General features: G+C 46.5%; 1 protein-coding gene across 3 annotated transcripts in view; it reads right to left on the bottom strand.

The window, feature by feature from the left end:
* Positions 1-453: 453 nt before the first annotated feature.
* Positions 454-20510, bottom strand: part of CANX (calnexin) — a 95468-nt gene continuing 75411 nt past the window's right edge. For all 3 annotated transcript variants that reach the window (XM_077474287.1, XM_077474285.1, XM_077474286.1), the window contains exon 15: positions 454-1223. In XM_077474287.1, coding sequence (XP_077330413.1) covers positions 1170-1223 — 54 coding nt within the window. In that variant the 3' untranslated portion in view covers positions 454-1169. The remainder of the gene's footprint in view (positions 1224-20510) is intronic.

Below are 20510 nucleotides of genomic sequence, written 5' to 3'. Positions count from 1 at the left end.
TCGCAGACCAACAGCAGGAAACAAAACACTGAATGTAAAACCAGTAAGATTGCAATGACTTCACTGGGCGAGTCCCTCTTAAATAACATCAAACAACATACAAGATGTATGATTAACACAACAGTGGAAATTCACAATAAAGAAAGAAAACATGGAAAAATTAGGGGCCCCCTTCACACTATGCTGCTCTGTTACTTTGTGCGTTAATGTGCCCTGTATTACAAATGACAGAGGAATTAAAACAGGACATGTGGCGTGCTGCAGTGCAGGTCCATTGGCACCTACTGTATTTGAGTGTTATGTGCAATTGTACATGAAAGATGCAGCAAATACACCACACAGAATGCTGTGTATAACACATGGTAACAAGCATGTTACTGTAACACCATAGTGTGAAGCCAGCCTAAATTGATGGTCAACTGTTGAACTAAGAAAGCACACAAAGCAAAAAGATATATGTATATATTTATATTTACATAAGCTCACGCACACAGGAGAGGGACAGAATTCTAGAACCTGCTTAAAGTGGACCATTGTTTTGGTCCATGAGGCCCACTTTTACCAGAGACCAAGGGCAGCATGCATGGAATCAGGATAGAAACATGCCTTTGGAACCAAATGAGGATGTACTGCAGTATTCAGGGGGGGCACTCTTGTTTACAAGAAAAAAAATAAAAAAATCTACTGACCTCTCAAAGAAGAGAGTGCGCTAATGTTGGTGGAAGGAAAAAATCTGCTTTTCATTTTTTAAAGATAGCTTCCTAAACATGTTCTTGTTTTTCTAGGATTAATACATTTCATTACACTGACGTTTGGAAGATTTTGGCAATACTATATTGTTCTTTTAAAAAGCTCTTTAAAATCAAGCAAACAGCACAGTTAGTTTTCTTTACACTGCAAATCCCCACAGAGAAGTCAACTAAGGTTAAATACAGAAAAAGATGGATTTTATTTTGCTGCCACCTCTGTGACTGCAAATGCTAGACACACTGTTTTAATTCAGCTGCAACGCATGGGTGACAGCATTTCGTGGCTTCAGTGAATAGAGAACCAGGGTGATGGTCAGTTTTTTGTTGCAACTCTGTAGAAACGGCAAACTTTTTTGTTTATATATATTAACTTTGCCAAATATTCAAGTTCTAAGTTTGATTTCTTTTCTAGGTGCTTGTTTAATCTCTTCTCGGTTTTCGATTTCTGGGAGATCTGTTCAAAATTTCTTCCTCCTATTAAAAAGATAAAAACAGAATTTTAGATATGGCTATAAAATTACTCTGATTAATACTGGAGGACAAAAAACAAAAAACACACATTTGTAATAAAACTACAATTCTAAAAACAAAGAAACAGCAAAGTATATTTATACCAAATTGACTGAATATCAGCAGTATCTGTCAATTGGTACATGAATAAAAGCAACATGAGACAACTTAACAGTGGTTCCAAGAAGCAAAACCACAAGTCCATGCTGTAGAGAGGAGTCAAATAAGGGAAATCTTAAAGAGTTATTAACCACTTGCTTACTGGGCACATATACCCCCTTCCCACCCAGGACATTTTTTAGCTTTCAGGGCTGTTGCACTCTGAATGACAATTGCGTGGTCATGCTACACTGAACCCATATGAAAAACGTATCATTTGTTTCATACAACTAGAGCTTTCTTTTGGTGGTATTTAATCACCACTGGGCTTTTCTATTTTTTGCTAAACAAAAAAAAAAAAAAAGCCAGAACATTGAGAAAAAATGCAATTTTGCAAACAGATAAACTCTTTCTCCTTTCATTGATGTGTGCTGATGAGGCTGCGCTGATGGACACTGATCTGGATGCAATGATGAGGCTGCACTGGTGGTCACTGTGTGGGATCGATGTCCCTTTTACAGAAGGCGGGAATCTGCTTTTTTTTTTTTTATTTCCAGCTTCTGTTTACATCATGTGATCAGCTGTCATTGCTGATCTCATAATAAAGGGGCGTGATCAGAACGTGGTGCACGGGAGGACGTCCATGTACGCCCTCCCGGCATTTTAAGCCCATGGCGTAGCTGTCTTTTGGCTATAACAATGTGGGCACCAAGTGGTTAACGCTTTTTTGTTTTTCTCTTTTTGGGTCCCCCGCCGATGCTCCTGGCTCCTTCTCCTCGAGCAGTGCCCCCCCAGACAAAGCTGCTTGCTATGGGGGCACCGCTGTATGCTTGCTCCCGAGTCGCTGCTCTATGTGTCCATAAGACAGAACTGTGCTGCGGCTGAAAGTAAAAAAAAAAATAAAAAAAACCTTCAGCCTTTAGAACCACTCTAAAGATATGGCTGTCATATCTGATGATGTTCTAAAAGTAATAGTCGTCTGGCTGTCGACCTCAATTTCAATATCCTCTAAATCAGGGGTATACAACCTTTGAGAGGTGGTGATCTACCTGAACATGAAAGACCAAAGAACACCAGGGTCCAGGGTTGTAGTCCAGACCAGCATAACCCATCCATAATACCTGCATACTTTTTTTTTTTTTTTTTACAAAACTGCAGTACTGAGAGTATGATCAGAAACAGAAGTGCAGGAACATGTGTTTCCAGCAATGGACTCCAAGAAAAATCTCTCTATCAAGGAACAAAATGGGACAGAACGTGGAAATCCTGCACAGAAAGTCTTAGCAAGGGATAGAGCTGCACAATTAAATAGTCTTAAAAAAAAATAAAAAAAATCGCAATCTCGATTCAACCCCTCTGACGATCTCTATTGCAGTTTGCCGATTCTTTTATATAACAAGTGGAGAGAGACTTATCTGCTCACTCAGTTGTCAAAAGAAAACATGTCTGCCAATTTTTTTAAAATGAAACATTGTGACCAACTTCCTTCTTAAATCAAAGGGAAACTTCTGTGTGTAAAGAAAAAAATCCAGGCAGTCTGCCAAGTTTTTAAACAATGTGTAAATGTGGGAAGTTTAACCACTTAAAGTCTAAATCTTTTTCTGACACTTGTTTAAAGTTAAAAATCTATATTTTTTGCTATAAAATTACTTGGAACCCCCAAACATATTTTAGCAGAGACCCTAGGGAATAAAATGTAATTTTCTGCAATATTTTATGTCACACTGTATTTACCCATGTATTTTTGGGAAAAATAGGATTTTTGTATTCACCGGAAAATTCTTCTCTGAAGTTCATTGACGGCCACAGCAGCTCTTCTTGACCTTGGGGTTATATCGCCCTTTTAGGAGAGGACTAGGCAGGAAGTGTTAAAAACAGCAACACTTGCACAGTACCGCCCAGGGGCGGTCCTACTGGCTATATATAACCCCTTACACTGCATCCAGCAGCTCATTTTGACAAAAGCAGTACAAATAAATAGGAAGGGTGGGTGCTGTGTCCGTCAATGAACTTCAGAGAAAAGGATTTTTACGGCGAGTTAACAAAAATCCTATTTTCTCTATCGTTCATTGACGGACACAGCAGCTCTTCTTGACCTTAGGGACATCCCCAAGCAGTGTCAAAGAAACGAGGGGTGGGAACAGCAAACAATAACTCCACCCATAACAACCAGAGCTCCTCAACGGAGGAGTTGCAACCTCAAACAGCCGCCTGCAAAACCTTGTGGCCAAAGCAAGCATCCGACGATGCTCTCACATCAACCTTGTAAAATTTAGTGAAGGAGTGAACAGACGACCAGGTCGTCGGATTACACACCTTGGAAATGGATGCTTGATGTCGGAAAGCCCAAGAGGCACAAATTGCCCTAGTAGAATGTGTCCGTCCCCTTATGGCATAAGACGGAAATACAATCTGTCTGATCCACCGAGAGATGGTGGCCGATGAGGCTGCCAGTCCCTTCTTCGGACCAGCCACCGATACAAACCGCGAGTTCGACCTTTTCGACCTCTGAAAAGGAGCCGTAGCAGACAGATACACACGCAGAGCCCAGACCACGTCCAAGGAATGCAAAGCCACCTCTTTGGGGTGTGACGGTCGAGGACAAAAAGGACGGAAGCACAATGTTCTCATTTAGATGAAAGGCCAAAACAACCTTTGGAAGAAACAAAGGCTGCGGATGCCTTATACTTGTGGAGGATCAAGTAGGGAGACTTGCAAGACAAGGCCGCCAACTCAAACCCTCCTGGTAGATGTAATAGCCACTAGAAAGACTACTTTCTGAGCTAGTGTCAATAAGGGAATCTCCCTAATGTTTTCAAACGGAGTTTTCTGAAGCACCGAGAGCACCAGATTCAAATCCTATGGAGGTAGTGGTGGTCGCACCAGAGTGGCCACATGTCGAACCCCCTGAAACAAACGTACTCATCATTGAATGAGTCGCCAAGGGACACTGAAAAAGGACAGCCAAAGCAGATATCTGCCCCCTTAATGGTGCTTGATGCAAGTTTCTGATCCACTCCTCGCTGCAAAAACAGCAGGATCCTGGAAACTGAATATGTACGTGGAGGCCACCCCATCAACTCACACATGGAGATGTAGGCCTTCCACTTACGATAAATCTTCCGAGAAGATGACTTCCGTGCCCTCAACACAGTGGATATTACCGAATCCAACAGACCTGGCTTTCAACAGGCATGCTGTTAAAGCGGGGCTCCACCCTAAAGTGGAACTTCCGCTGATCGGAACCCTCCCCCCCCTCCGGTGGGAGGGGGGGTGCAGATACCTGGTATCTACACCCACTTCCGGGCATAGACTCCCACGGGAGTCTATGCCTCTTCCTGTCCCTGCGCGCTGTCTGCTGGGACACACACGGGTCCCAGAGACAGCGCGGACAATTCTTATTGTGCTGCGAGACTCGCGCATGAGCAGTAGGGAACCGGGAAGTGAAGCCGCAGCGCTTCACTTCCTGATTCCCTCCCCTAGAATGGTGGTGGCAGCAGCCGAGATCCGAGCAATCGATCGGCCTCGCTGGACCCCGGGACAGGTGAGTGTCCATTTATTATTTAGTCAGCAGCTGCAGTATTTGTAGCTGCTGGCTTTTAATATTTTTTTCCACAGTGAAAGCCTGCTTTAAAGCCAGTGATGGTAAAGCAGGATGAAGTATTTGACCTTGCGATAGAAGGGCCTCTCGCATCGGCAGTCGCCAAGGAACATCCGCCACCATTCGCACTATGTTGGCATACCAAGGATGTCAAGACCAATCTGGGGAAATCAGAATTACCAGAATCCAATGCCAGTTCCAGTGCTGTAGCCAAGCTCCTTGTTCCTCCTTGATGGTTGACATACGCCCCTGCCGTGGCATTGTCCGACTGGATCCTGACTGGACGCCCCTGCAGCCTCTGGGACCATGTGGAGAGGCACCGCCTGATTGCCCGAAGTTCCAGTATGTTGATCGGCAGGTGCGATTCTTCCTGAGTCCACCGACCCTGGGCTGGCTTTATGCCCCAAACTCTCCCCGCCAACCGGTCAGGCTGGCATCCGTCGTGATCACTGTCCAATGAAGAGGAAGGAACAACTTCCCGGACCAAAGAGCTGGCGACCTAAGCCACCAGAGAAGGGAGTCCCTGACTAGCTGGCTCATTCGAATTTGACAATCCAAGGACAACTTACTTAGATTTGTCCCATCTTGACAGGATATCCTTTTGCAAAACTCGAGTGTGGAATTGAGCATACGGTACCGCCTCCAAAGTGGCTACCATGAGACCCAGGACTCGCATGCAAAAATGCAGCGACGACCACCTGCGGGACACCAACAACTTCACCGCAGCTTGAAGAGTCTGCAGTTTGAAAGAAGAAAGACTCAAGCCTCCGAGGAGTCCAGAAGCAGGCCCAGGTACTCCAGGCGTTGAGTTGGCACAAACACCGACTTCTGAAGGGTCAGTACCCAACCAAACTCCCGAAGAGTTTACATGGCGATTGCCACATCCTCCCTTAATTCTGAGGTGGAAGCTGCTCTCAGAAGGAGGTCGTCCAGGTAACACACGATTGTGATCCCTCGCTGCCTTAGCAAAGCCAAAATTGGGGCTAGCACCTTGGTGAAGACCCTCGGTGCTGATGCCAGGCCAAAAAGGGAGAGCTACAAATGGGTAGTGCTCATCCCCGACGGCAAATCGCAGAAACTTCTGATGCATGATGCATATAGGGGCATGCAAGTATGAGTCCTTGATGTCCAGGGATGCCAGAAAATCCCCCTGGAGTGCAGCGACCACTGCGCAAACTGATTCCATCCTGAACCTTTGTACTTTCACAAAGCTGTTGAGGGCCTTTAGGTCCAGGACCGGACAGACCCATTCCTTCTTTGGGACTACAGATTGGAGTAGAATCCCTGAAACCTTTCTGGCGTCAGTACAGGTACTATCACCCCGCGCAGCAGCAAGTCATGTACTTCCCCCAAACAGGGCCTCCCGACCTCATCTGTTTGGCGGACAAGTAAGAAACTCTCTTGTACCCTGAGGAAATCAGTTTGCAGGCCCACTGGTCGGAAAGTAGGGCGGTCCACCGGGCTTCAAACTCCCAAAGACCACCCCTCACCCGAGAGTCGGGCGGGAGAAAACCTTCATGTGGTAACAGATTTGCTTGCAGGCTTGCGAAATCAGGACGCTCTTGTCCCTCAGCAGGCACCTTGTCAGACGGGGAACGCTTACCTGCTGACCTGGGCGGACGAAAAATCTACCTCTGAGCAGAAAAAGGAAGGCCTCTGCCTGCAGCGCAACTCCTTCCCTTTTCTGGGCTTTGGGAGAAATGTACTCTTACCCCCAGCAACATTCTTAATAATGCCATCCAGCGAGGCTCCAAATAGCCTCTCTCCCTGGAAGGGCAAGTTCGCCAATGCTTTCTTAGATGCCTGATCCGCAGACTAGCATTTCAACCAAATCAGGCGATGTAGCACTACTGCTGATACTGAGGCTCTAGAGAGCAAAGGGGCCATATCTAAGGGCGCATCACAGACATACTTAAGGCCCTGCACCAACTGGTCCGCCAGCTCCACAAAGACTGTGGAAGCCTGTTGCTTCTCCAATTCACGGTGCAACAATTTAGCCCATTCAGTAAGCGTCTGCGACACAAGGGCCATGGCTAACACTGGACGCAATGCTGACCCCACCATGGTAAACATGGATCAGGCAACCGCCTCAGCCCTTCGGTTGGCAGGGTCCTTAAAAGCAGGAGTCCCTTCCACCAGAATTGGGGTTACCTTATTTAACCTGAACACTGGGGGGGTCAACAATCGGAGATGTCCATTTTTTTCAGGAGACTCTCCTCAAAGGGGTGACGCACTGCCATGCGTTTCGAGACTGAAAAGGCCTGCTGCGCTTTCTCACTCCTTGTAAATAAACTTATCAAAATAAGTTGGGTAAGGAAATGCCTTAGCTGTGTGGGCCAGCTTGTGGGACCCGAAAGGGACCGGACACCTCTGTAGATGACCCCGCCGTATCCTCCATCCTTGCTGTCCGAATGGTCCTGGTTCGCATTGTCTGATACATTAGAACAGGGGCTGCCTGTCACAGTGGGGCCAGAGTCTGAATCGGAGCTTTCCCCAGAAGACAATGGGGGGGGGGGGGGCATTTTTTACCCCCTTGTGCCCACACGCCACTTGCACCCTGGCAACAAAGGAATCCAGGACTGCCGACAGAGCGTCCAGAGGCACCACAGGTGCAGGGGAACCAGATGCAACAGGGATGTCTGGGGAAAAAGCGACAGCTTCTGACGCCATGCTGACCCACACACGCCTGTCACCACTTAGAGACCTAAGGCAAGTCACACAAAAGGTCCACCCTCCTAGCTGCCACAGACTGATGCCCCCCCCCCCCCCCCCGGACTCACCACCCTGACCCAGGTACTGCGCTCTCCTGCTGTCCGCTCTCCTGTGTCATCCACGAGGTGTCTGTGTGAAAAGCGAGCTGTTCTAGAAGGAAACAAGCACCCAGCACTAGACTCAAAACTACATGAGGCTACTAGAAAATGCCCGCCATCGCCTCAGCAAAAACGCCTGAGGGCGCCAAGAAAATGGCCAAACTACTAGAAAATGGCTGAAAGGCAAAAAAACTGGCTATGGCTACAAATAAATGGCCGTGGCCCCCTCACATGTCTCACACAGCACAAACACCCCACTGTGGCCCAAAAACAGGGAAGACAAGAGGAACCCCAACAGCCCCCTGCCAGAACCCAGACACCCCTTGGCCAGGTACGTGCACTGCACCCCCATGTGCCTAGTCAAACAGTGGCTCATTAACAGGGAAAAGGGAGTTGGGGAGAAAAAAAAAAAAAATATGAATAAAAGAACCTTCACATAAAAGACCTCAAAAGAAAAATTGTGGGTTCAGTTGGACTTTTTAGGCATAAAAGAAGTTGTGAACACAACCAATATATTCAAAAAGGGATTATTTCTATTTATTATTGAGACAAAAGTAGAAACAATAAATAAAAAATAAAATTTTTCTTTTTACAAAAAAATAAATATTTCCTCCTTATAACTACACATTTAAGACCTAATTGACATCCTATCAAAGGTAGTAAAATTCACTTCAAATTTCCAAAAGGGAAAAAAACAAAAATACATATCTATATGAATATAGAATCAAGGATATCAACCATACAGTCAACAATTACATATATTCTGGTGCTCTACATGTTTCGCGTCTGGAAATGACGCTTCTTCAGGAGCTGATAAGTGTTATTCCTTCACAGAGTGTGTCCCAGATGGAGAGACCACCGTTCCCGAAGGAGAGTAGGGAAAAGTTGGCACGATTTTCAAACACCCATTTCTCCACAAAGGAAAAAAGGGGGGAGGGGGGAGGGGAGAGAGAATAAGCTTTGAGCAATAAATGCAAGTGTGAGTTTTAAAGTTGATGGGATCACTTCAAAAGTTTGTTGAGCCCATAAGGCTTCGAACATTTAATTTTTAGTGGGTGTTCTTAAAATGTGGGTAGCCAGACGTTGGATAGTAATAGGTATTCTGAGTATCCCCTGAGCTTAAAGTGCAGTGGAGCAGACCAAGTTCCCACTGGGTAAAGAGGGAAGGCAGAGGGGGAATCAAGTAGGCAGGCTGTTTAGCCCGTTCACCCCTATCGTATTTATTTTTGTAAAAGATGGCCGCCAAGTGACAACCAGGACGTGGCATTCTGTTTAAACTTTTTAGTGTATCCACAGATACCACCCTGTGATAGATACACATTCTTTCATCTAAACAGTGGCTCATAGCATGGGGAGGAGGGAAGGGACAGGAAGAGTAGGGAGAGTGAGAGACCCCCTAGTCGACCTCCCAGGGAATGCCCAGCTGCTCCATCCTGCCGAGACAGGTGGAACCATACTTGCCCCTCCTGCAGGGACTGGACGCATTTCACAGACAGATCCATCACCCGAGCAGTACGGGGTGGCTGCCGGATACGGCACACTGACACAGACAGCAGTAGCCCAGTCATACGCGTGCCCCGCAGCCGCCCCTGGATTAGATGGGACATATTGTGGCCAACCCAGCGCCTTAGCTAGGGCCTGCTCACGCTCGATGGCCAGGCTGGGGAGACAAGGATCTGTATTATCCAGCCTGTCATCCAGCCGGGCTGTTGATTGTAGATGGAATCAAAAATGCAGGAAAAAAAAAATAAAAAATCCCAGGACCAATGGTCCCATCGGGAGCCAGGTCCTACTCCTACACTAGGCAGAAAAAAAACTGAGCTGCTGGATGCAGCGTGTGGGGTTGTAGCCAGTAGGACCGCCCCCTGGGCGGTACTGTGCAAGTGTTGCTGTTTTTAACACTTTCTGCCTATTCTTCTCCTAAAGGGGCGATAAAACTCTAAGGTCCAGAAGAGCTGCTGTGTCTGTCAATGAATGATAGAGAAAAATACACTTCAATGATTAGAAGAAGAAAAAGAAACAGTAAAGTTGGCCCTTTTTTGTTTTAATGTGAAAGATGTTACGCCGCGAGAATCACAAGAGAATCCTGAGCTATCTTATAAGCCAAAAAATTTGGATTCTCATTTTAGCCAGAATTGTGCAGCTCTAGCAAGGGATAGAAAAATTAGAGAGATAAAAGGTCCAGATTTGATTGGGCTGCAGCTGCACCTCTGGGCACCATCATGTCTACAAGAAAGATGACTAGGGGTGAAGTCCCATGATAGCCCTTGTGGGAATTGTTACAGTAGCTGATCCTGAGAAGGCATTAAAAGGCAAAGAACATCAACCCCTAGAACCACTTTAAAGGCCCTAAATTGAGGTAACTGACTTTTCTAAGGACTTTTATTACACATTGTTTAAAGAGGAAGTACCCCCCCCCCCCTTTTTAGACCTGCAAAATTATGAATGCAGACTAGCACATTATGTTAATGTTGCGGATATTTGTCCTTTAATGGTGCTCAAAGCCAATTTCTGGTCTACTCCTTGCTGAAGAAACAGCAGGACCCTGGATATAGAAAAGAAGCACGGATACCATCCTTTCTCCGCACACATGGAGATGTAGGCCGACATATCTTCCGAGAAGAAGCTTTCCGTGCTCTCAGCATAGTTGGGATCAGAGTCCGAAAGACCCCGCTTCCTCAACACCTGGTTCTCAATAGCCATGCCGTTAAAACCGGCGATGGTAAAGCAGGATGGAGAATCGGACCTTGGGACAGAAGGTCTTGTAATGGCAGTCGCCAGGGAGCGGCTGCCACCAGGCGCACTAGGTCTGCATACCAGGGAAGCTGGGGCAATCAGTATTACTGGGATCCCCTCGGCCTCCACACTCTGAAGCAGACGTGGTAACAGTTTCAGTGGAGGAAAGGCATAGATCAGCTGGTATTGATCCCACGGAGCCACCAGTGCATCTGATGTGTCTGCCCATGGATCTCTTGTCCTGGACACAAATCTCTGCACCTTCCGGTTGAGACGGGAGGCCAGAAGATCAACGTCTGGTGTGCCCCACCGCAGGCACACTTGCCTGAACACCTCCGGATGCAACACCCATTCTTCCGGGTCCAGCATCTGGCGACTGATAGTCCGCCTGCCAGTTCTCCACTCCCAGTTGTCCGACTGGATCCTGATCGGATGCCCTTGCAGTCTCATCGACCATGTGGAGAGGCATAGCCTGATCGCGCTCAGTTCGAGCAGAAACTTGGATTCCTCCTTCCACCAGAGGCCCTGAGTCGACTGAACTCCCATCACTCCACCCCAGCTGGATAGGCTGGCATCCGTTGTGATCACCGTCCATTTCAGAGGTAGGAACGACTTCCCGGACTGAAGTACCATGGACCTCAGCCACCAGATCAGGGAATCCCTGACTAACTGGCTCACCTGAATCTGTCGATCCAGGGACAACAGAGATTTGCCCCATTTTGTCAAAATCTCCTTCTGCAGGACTCTGGTGTGGAACTGGGCATATGGCATATAGGCTACCATGAGTCCCAGGACTCGCATGCAGAAGCGTAGCGACGACCACTTGCGGTTCATCAGCAGTTTTACCGCAGCTCTGAGCCTGCAGCTTGTCTGAAGGGAAAAACACTCTCGCTTCCATGGAGTCCAGCAGCAAGCCTAGGTACTCCAAAAGCTGGGTCGGTATAAGCACCGACATTTTTAGGTTCAACAGCCACCCAAATTTCTGCAGGGTCTGCATGGTGATCGCCAAATCCTCCTCTAACTCTGAGGCGGAAGATGCTCTCAGGAGGAAATGGTCTAGGGATCCCACGATTGCAATCCTGCGTTGCCGTAGCAATGCCAAAACAGGGGCCAATACCTTGGTAAAGACTCGGGTGGGCTGATGCCAAACCAAAAGGGAGAGCCACAAACTGGTAGTGGGCTTCCCCGACTGCAAATCACAGACACTGGGCATATGGGTATGTGCAGGTACGCATCCTGGATGTCTAAGGACACCAGGGAGTCCCCTTGATGAAGTGCAGCGACTACTGAGTGAACTGATTCCATTCTGAACCTCTGTACTTTGACAAAGTAATTGAGGGCTTTTAGATCCAAGATTGGACGTACCCCTTCCTTCTTGGGGACTACAAACAGGTTTGAGTAAAACCACTGAAAGCGTTCCGATTCCGGAACAGGTGCCATCACCCCACGCCTCAGCAGGGCCCTTACCGCCCCCAGGTGGGCCTCCCAGCGAGCCGGGAGTACAGGTATGCTGGAGGGGAAGAATCGGTTTTGCGGCCAAGAAAGGAACTCTATCTTGTAACCAGAGGAAATCAGATTGCAGACCCATTGGTCGGACAGCTGAGAGGCCCACCGGGCTGCAAACTCCCGAAGGCGACCCCCCCACCCGAGATGCAGGTGGGGGCAAACCTTCATGTGGTAGCACTCTTGCTCACAGGCCTGTTAGGCTAGCGGTTCCAGGGACACTTTGGTCCTTCAGAGGTCGTCCTGTCGGGCTGGGGACGCTTGGTTGAAGCTCCTGGCGGACGTAAAAGCCGTTTGTGAGTGAAAAATTAGGCCCCTTGCCTACGGCGTGGTTCCTTAGCCTTCCTGGCATGTGGAAGTAGAGTACTCTTACCACCTGTGGCATTTCTGGTTTTTAGCACCTTTGCGCCAACGCACCGCCTCCATCTTGGCAACAAACGAATTGAGGACCGCCGACTAAGCGTCCAGGAGCACTGCACATTCTGCAGGCGGACCGGTTGCAATTGCCTGGATTTCAGGGGAAGAAACACCAGTTTCTGAAGCCAAGATGACCCTACCCTGTTTGCCACACAGACACAGCCTCAGACACCAATCAGGGCACAGCCAGCCAGCGCAGCCCCCCCCCCCCCCCAGTGAGAGCCCCTGCACATGATACACACCGCTCAGCAGCCACATGCAGCATCCCCCAAAGGGAGGGAAGATAGGGACAGGGAGAGAAGAGATGGAGCTAGCCCCGAATCGACCTTCCAGGGAATGCCCAGCTGCTCAGCCCCACCGAGGCAGGGAGAGCTGTATTTACCAGTCCTGCACAGCTGGGAGACATTCCATCACAGACCCACTCTCCGATCAGTATGGGGTGGCTGTTGGCCAGGCACACTGACACAGACGTCAGTAGCCCAGTCATATGTGTGCCCTGGAGCATTGAAGCTCACCGACCACCTCTGGAGCTGAGGTACATTGTGGCCAACCCAGCGCGTAGCTCTGGTATGCACACGCTCGCTGGCCAGGCTGGGGAGACTACAAGGATAAGGGTTTCCAGCCTGTCACCCAGGCGGCTGTTGATAGCAGATCACAGGAGATTTAATCTGCTTTAATTTGCACAAATAGCAAAGCTTCTGCAGAAAAAAACCCGGACCAATGGGCCCGCAGGGTTCCCATGTCCTTCTCCTTCACTAGGCAAAATAAAACTGAGGCTGCATGGCAGGCTGGGGGGTTGTTACCTAAGGGGCCGCCCTTTGGGCAGAACTTAAAGTTCTGTGTTTTTCATAACAGGTCATGCCTAGTCTTCTCCTAAAGGTGGCGTAACAGCCCAATGGCTAAGAGAGGAGCTGTGTCGGTCAGTGAATATAAGAGAAAACACATCTCTTGAAAACCCAGCATATAGACAAGGAGATGAAAAGGAAACAGAGTGCCAGATTCCAGAGCTGATAGACTGATCCACCATAACAGAGCTGCTTGAGCCTCAAAGCGGTCTGCTCAACAAGATGGCCAACTTGTCACAAAGTGCATCGGAGACAGCCTGTAAAGAAACTGGAGAAGAGGGCTGCTTCACAAAGGGTTGCCCACAGACCCATGATGACCCGACAGCTGAAAGATGGGCAACTCCCTGATTGAAGAGCAAAAACACTATTCTGATCCAAGCTGTCTGCTGGCAATGATAGCATTCCTGTTCTGAATTCAGAAGTTTCAGGATTTAACCAAATATTTAAGATGTTTTGCCAACTAGAGACGCTTTGTCCAACAGAACCCATGCCAACTGTTTACTTGACAGGAAGTTTCCTCAATATTGCACAATGGGGATGCCATGAAAACCCACCAGGGCTAACACTGGGGCCAGTACCCTAGAGTACAGATTTTCCAGATTCATAGTGCGCAGCAATCAGAGCCCAAACAGCCTCAATTCTGAAGTAATAGAAGACCAATTCCTCATCAGACAGAAGATGAAATGACTCAAACAGTCACTGGAACTAATGATTCAGAAGCCCCTAGGACTGCAACGAGATAAACTCTGCAGTGGAAGGCATGAAATGCGCTGAAACTGGGTGAACTGGGCCAAGTCTAGTGCGATCATTATAGACCCCAGCTGACAAGCAGAGAACTCTAACCCACTCAGCGGATCTAGGGAGGATTCCAGAGATGAGGTATTCTCCATAATAGGGTAACAAGATTCCTGCATCTTCAGAGGACATTGTGCAAGTGGCCCCAGAAGCATAAGCAGAATGTGATTTGGGGGTCACCCATTGATTCAGATCTGTTCCCTCTGCGACTAGATGCAAACATGTTGTGGAGGTAAGACAACTTAGGCTAGGGTACAAGGCAAGGCCTCAGTTACAAAATCCAGACAGCTGGAAGCAAGTAAGGTTCATCTGGCTGGAGGTGACCAAAGTCACTGTAGCTGTGCAGTAGAAACAGACTGAAAATTGAAGTTCCACATGGCTCTTGGCAATGCAGGAGGAGCAGCTCAGGGAAAATACTTTCTTGATGCTGATAGGAGGGGTAGAGCGTGGAATGTACACGACACCCCTACCCAGCAGATATCAGTACTCATTTCTTCAGTATTACCCTTTCAGTGGTAGAAAAAGGTGGAACACAGGGATTTTGAACGTACCCAGCAAGCTAAACAAATGAGGAAGTTTGCAGTGATTAGCCAAAACAGCCTACTCAAGAAGCAAGTCATCAAAGACTGGGCAAGCCATGAGACATGTTAACAGCCCTGGACTGAAAAAGTGCTCTATGGCTAACATGTTATCGGAACAGGGTCTAAAAAATACTTTACACAGAATCTGATGCCCAAAAGGTCACTTACTAGAGCAGAGGGGTCCAGACAGCACTCTAAAACTAGGCTGAGGAAAGACTGCGCTGCATAAATGTGGTCTAAGTGTTAGACCCCTTTCATACCGAGCCGCCACCGGTAAAGTGGCGCTATTTTTGGCGCCACTTTACTGTCGTTTTAGCGGTCCTATTCGGCCGCTAGAGGGGCAGTTTTAACCCCTCGCTATTGGCCGAAAAGGGGTTAAAACCACATGCAAAACGCTGGAGCGACGGTTTGCCGGAAGTAGCGCAGTGCTGCCCTATTGATTTCCATAAGGAGCATCGTTGAGTTCACCGCTCCAAAGAAGCTGCTGGCAGGACTTTTTCTGATGCCCTGCCAGTGCACCGCTCCAGTGGAGTGAATGGAGCAGCCGTTTTAGGGCTTTTTTCAGGCACTATTTTTAACGCTATAGCGCCTTCAAAACGCTCCAGTGTAAAGGCGTCTTAAAGACCACTTCTAGAAACAATGTAATCTTGATTGAATAAAAAAATAAAACAACATGTGCTCAGAACACATACGAAGATAAATGACCGACTTAAATGGAATGTTTTATTCCACATCAGTGACCCAAAAGTACTGCAACTTCAGTAATCGCAGCACCCATATTTCTCAGTTTCTTTGAATACATGCCATTAGGACTATGCCGAAAACCCACACAGGAGCACAGTTTATTTTGAAAATACCAGGGACTACAGTACATGTGCAGTTCAGCATATTAATCTGCACTGCTTCCTAAGGAAAAACTGGCAAGTATTATATGCCATCAACAGTGCCACCTGGTGGGATATTACTATAAAAACAGCTATATTAGGGCAAGGTCACACAAGATCTTCCACACTTTTTTTTTAGAACTGAAAAGCAGAGTTAGAGAGTTAGTGTGGATGTTAGGAAATGCTCAGGTACTGCTTGGAAATATTTTGTACAAGACAGATTTGTGTGACAGAAAGGTAGACATTGAACTGCAGGAATCTGTATTCAAATGTCTGGCATTCTGCAGATTTACACAAAGTTATATAGCTAGTTATTAAAGATTACTTTTTAGATTGTAAGCTCCAACGAGCAGGGCCCTCTGATTCCTCTTGTACCAAATTGTATTGTAACTAATGTCTGCCCTCATGTTGTAAAGCGCTGTGCAAACTGTTGGTGCTATATAAAACCTGTATTATAATAATGATAATAATAATAAATTACTTTGATCATGTTCAATCTGCTTGCTTAGACTTTGCCTTGCATATCTATATATTTTTTTTTTTCATTATGACTAGGGTTGTCCCAATACCAATTTTACCCCAACCCCCCCCCCCCCCCCCCCCAAAGTCCTCACCGATACTTTTTTTAATGTTATGTGACTGTTTTCAAAGCACAATGCAGATTAGGTGGCACTGATAGGATTGGGTGGCACTGATATGCAGCACCGATAGGATTGGGTGGCACTGAGATGGAATTGACAGGTGGCTGGCACTGATAGGCTGCACTTATGTGCATTGGGTACTAAGTGGCATTTATGGGCACTGATGGGTAGGCCAGGCACTGTCATGCCATGAGGAAAGGCTGCCTACGATGCCCATCTGGGTACTCCTTGCACTAGGCTGCATTAAAAGCAGCAGCCGCCATCTTTTTACACCCACCCTGAACTATATGGGCTGGGAGTAATAAGATGTCCGCTGCTGGATTGCCACAGCCAAGTGCAGGGTGTACCAAGATGGGCATCGGGATGTCCAACCACTGACATCGACACAGAGCGTCTCTTCCGTTGTTCCTAGCTTCTGACGCCCAGTTGCACCGGGTCGCTTTATTCATCTCTCCCAGGTATCAGATCTGGAATCGGGAGCATTTGCGCGAGTACAAGTACTCACGCAAATGCTCGGTATCGGTACCGATACTAGTATCGTTATCGAGACAATCTGTTTTGGTTGATACTTATGGGCTGAAACAACTAGTGATATCTGTCTCACAGAAATTCACTGGTGAGAGTCTCCATAGCAATACCCATTATCACAGGCTTTTTCCAGGGTTTCATCAACATTTAAATCGAAAAAACATCTTGATACATAACGCTTACTTTTATCTACATAGACTTAGTCCAAAGTAAAAAAAAAAATAAATAAATAAATAAATCCGCACTAAGTACATTGCTTACTGTACTGGTCTGTCAAATCCCAAGTCCTCTGCATTTCCCCCCCATAAACAAGCACAAGAGAGCCATGTACTACAGTTTCCATCAATGAAACGTGATCTTAGAACAGAGGTAGGGCAGATGAAAGGCCAGAAAATATGTTGGCTCCAGGGCCATTTTGGGCCTGGATGCAGCCAAGGTGTTTGACAGCCTTGAGTGGGATTATCTGTTTGGAGTGCTTGTAAGATTTGGGTTTGGACCAAAGTTTATCAATTGGGTAAAATTCCTTTATACCAACCCAAGAGCGAAAATTAAAATCAACAAAATGAGCACTCTGACATGTTTCAGTTAGAATGAGGTATGAGACAGGGGTGCCCCCTGTCTCCTTTACTCTTTGCTCTTGCAATAGAGCCGTTGGCTATTGCTACTAGAGCTAACTCCAATATACAGGGATTTAGAGGAGGATAGGATTGCCGACGATGTTTTATTTTTCCTAGGAGATGTCTAAACCTCGTTAAAAGCTGTGATAAGAATGTTTGGAGAGTTTGGTCAAATGTCTGGACTGGTCAACTGGCATAAAATCGGCACTACTTCTGATAGATACCCGAGCCAGCTACATACCACATGACATTACCAACCTAAAGGTGGTAGAAAAATTGAAGTACTTGGGGGTTTGGATTGCTCGGGATGCAAACGTGTATCTTAAGTATAACTTAGCCCCTCTTAGACTCTCTTTTACTAAAGTTGAAACATAAAGACAGACATCTGGAGCCACCTCCCCCTATCGGTGGCAGGATGCTGTAGTCTTGTCAAGATGATATGGCTGCCCCAAATTTTATATCTCCTCCATAATGCTCCACTATGGATAGGCCTGAAGTGGTTCAAGAGAATAGAATCTCCATTTATAGATCTAATTTGGAGAAGAGGGCAGTCCAGGATCTGCTTACGGACGTTGCAGCTGCCGCTAGAGGAGGGATGGCGGTTCCACATCCCAGACTTATTTGGTATCCCAGCTACAGCACCTAGCAGGGGGAGGGGTATTAAATGAGGGTAACCCCAGTGGTAAGTTTATGATGATAGGATGCCCCCACAACACACTCATTGAGGCTCTAGAGGCAAACTCGTTCCCTATACGTTGTCCAACGATAAACCAAATTGTTAAACTTTGGCAAACAACGAAGGCCATTCTAGGATATCAGGGGGTATCAGAACTGGCTCCCCTATGGGACAATAGGAACTTGGTTGAGTTAGCCAAAATTGAAAGATCCAGGGAATGGGTGAATCAAGGGATCAATCGACTGAGTCAAGTGTTTGAAGGTAATGCAATTAAATCATTTGCTAATTTGAAGCAGGAATTCACCTTGTCCAATAGCTCGTTTTACAAATACCTCCAAGTCAGGCATGCAATCCAGACACAATTTGGATGTCAAATAATGCAGTGGACCCAAATTCCTGTTTTGACACAAATAATGTCTTTGGTATCGTTTAACCACTTCAGCCCCGGACCAATTGTCAGCCTAAGGACCAGAGGTCTTTTTACAATTTCACATTGCACTGCTTTAGCTGGTAATTGCGCGGTCATGCAATGTTGTACCCAAACGAAACTTGCGTCCTTTTCTTACCACACATAGAGCTTTCTTTTGATGGTATTTGATTGCCTCTACGATTTTCATTTTTTTGCAATATAAATGGAAAAAGACCGAAAATTTTGAGAAAAAAATAAAAAATAAAAGATATTTTCTACTTTTTGTTATAAGAAAAATCGAACTCAATTTTAGTCATACATTTATGCCAAAATGTATTCAGCCACATGTCTTTAGTAAAAAAAAAAAAAAAAAAAAAAAAAAAATGTCAAGCGTATAGTTATTGGTTTGCGCAAAAGTTATAGCGTCTACAAACTAGAGTACATTTTCTGGAATTTACACAGCTTTTAATTTATGACTGCCTATCTCATTTCTTGAGGTGCTAAAATGGCAGTACAAACCCCCCCCCCAAATGACCCCATTTTGGAAAGTAGACACCCCAAGGAAATTGCTGAGGGGCATGTTGAGCCCATTGAATAATGACACAAAAAAAAAAAAATAGGTTTACAAAAAGTTGTCACTAAATGATATATTGCTCACACATGCCATAGTTATATGTGGAATTGCACCCCAAAATATATTCTGCTGCTTCTCCTGAGTACGGGGATACCACATATGTGGGACTTTTTGGGAGTCTAGCCGCGTACGGCACCCCGAAAACCAATCACTGCCTTCAGGATTTCTGAAGGGTGCAAATTTTTGATTTCACTCCTCACTACCTATCACAGTTTCGAAGGCCATACAATGCCAAAATAGCACAACCCCCCCCCCCCCCCCCAAATGACCCCATTTTGGAAAGCAGACACCCCAAGCTATTTACTGAGAGGCATGTTGAGTCCATGAAATATTTTATATTTTGCCACAAGTTGCAGGAATATTACAATTTTTTTTTTTTTTTTTGCACAGCACAAAGTTGTCACTAAATGATATATTGCTCACACATGCTATGGGCATAAGTGAAGTTACACCCCAAAATAAATTCTGCTGCTTCTCCCGAGTACGGGGATACCACATGTGGGGGACTTTTTGGGAGCCTAGCCACGTACGGGACCCCGCAAACCAAGCACTGCCTTCCGGATTTAAATATAAAACGCTACCAAAAAAAAAAAAACGGTTACCGATCGCAGGGATCAGGCCAGACTCTGCGAACGCTGCAGTTATGTGTTTTGTAAGTGAAAGTGATCGATCGATACTGCACTTGGGTGGGCTGGGCGCAGGGGCAAAACGCAGGTGCTAGCAGGCATCTGGGCTGATCCTGCTAACAATGTTTTTTTGGAACCCTAAACTGCTGGGGACGCTAGTATAGATCTGATCAGATCAGATATTGATCTGTTCAGATTCTATACCACTACGGGAGGTGTATGCTTTGCGCGTGGGTGTTAGCGGTACTGGCACTAACCTAGCGATGCCTGGGGCGACGCAGACCCTGACCCTAAAACCTAATTGATATCACCCGCCGGGTGATCAGGGGGTTAAACCTTTATTGGGTAATAAATGGTGGGTGCCCTGATGCTATAAAAAGCAAACTAACTAACCAGAGTCACCCGTAACACTTATAGGGGTTAACTAAGGGCAATCAGGGGGTTCAAATTTTTATTAGGTAGTATATGGGGGTCCCTGGCGCTATATAAAAACCTGATGGGGAACCTAAATAACTGGCTAACCAGCGTCACCAGTGACACTTATACGGTGATCGCTGGTGAAAGGGTTAACTAGGGGCAATCAGGGGGTTAAAACCATTATTGGGTAGTATATCGGGGTACCTAGCGCTATAAAAACCTGGCGGTGAACCTAAAAAAATAACTAGCTACCCAACGGCACCAGTGACACTAATGCAGCGATCAGAAAAATGATTGCTTAGTGATACTGGCAAAAGGGGGTGAAAGGGTTAACTCTAGGGGCAATGAGGGGGTTAAACCTTTATGGGGGGGCGGGGGGTAGGGGGCTACCCTGGACCCAACACTAACTGCCCTGACAGTTTTTATTGTCAC

The sequence above is a fragment of the Lithobates pipiens genome, unplaced genomic scaffold, assembly GCF_037356315.1.
Source record: "Lithobates pipiens isolate NorthernLeopardFrog02 unplaced genomic scaffold, aLitPip1_a1.2 Scaffold_8, whole genome shotgun sequence".
Classification (NCBI taxonomy): domain Eukaryota; kingdom Metazoa; phylum Chordata; class Amphibia; order Anura; family Ranidae; genus Lithobates; species Lithobates pipiens.
Note: the sequence above shows the minus strand (reverse complement) of the source record. Positions and strands in the feature narration are given on the sequence as shown.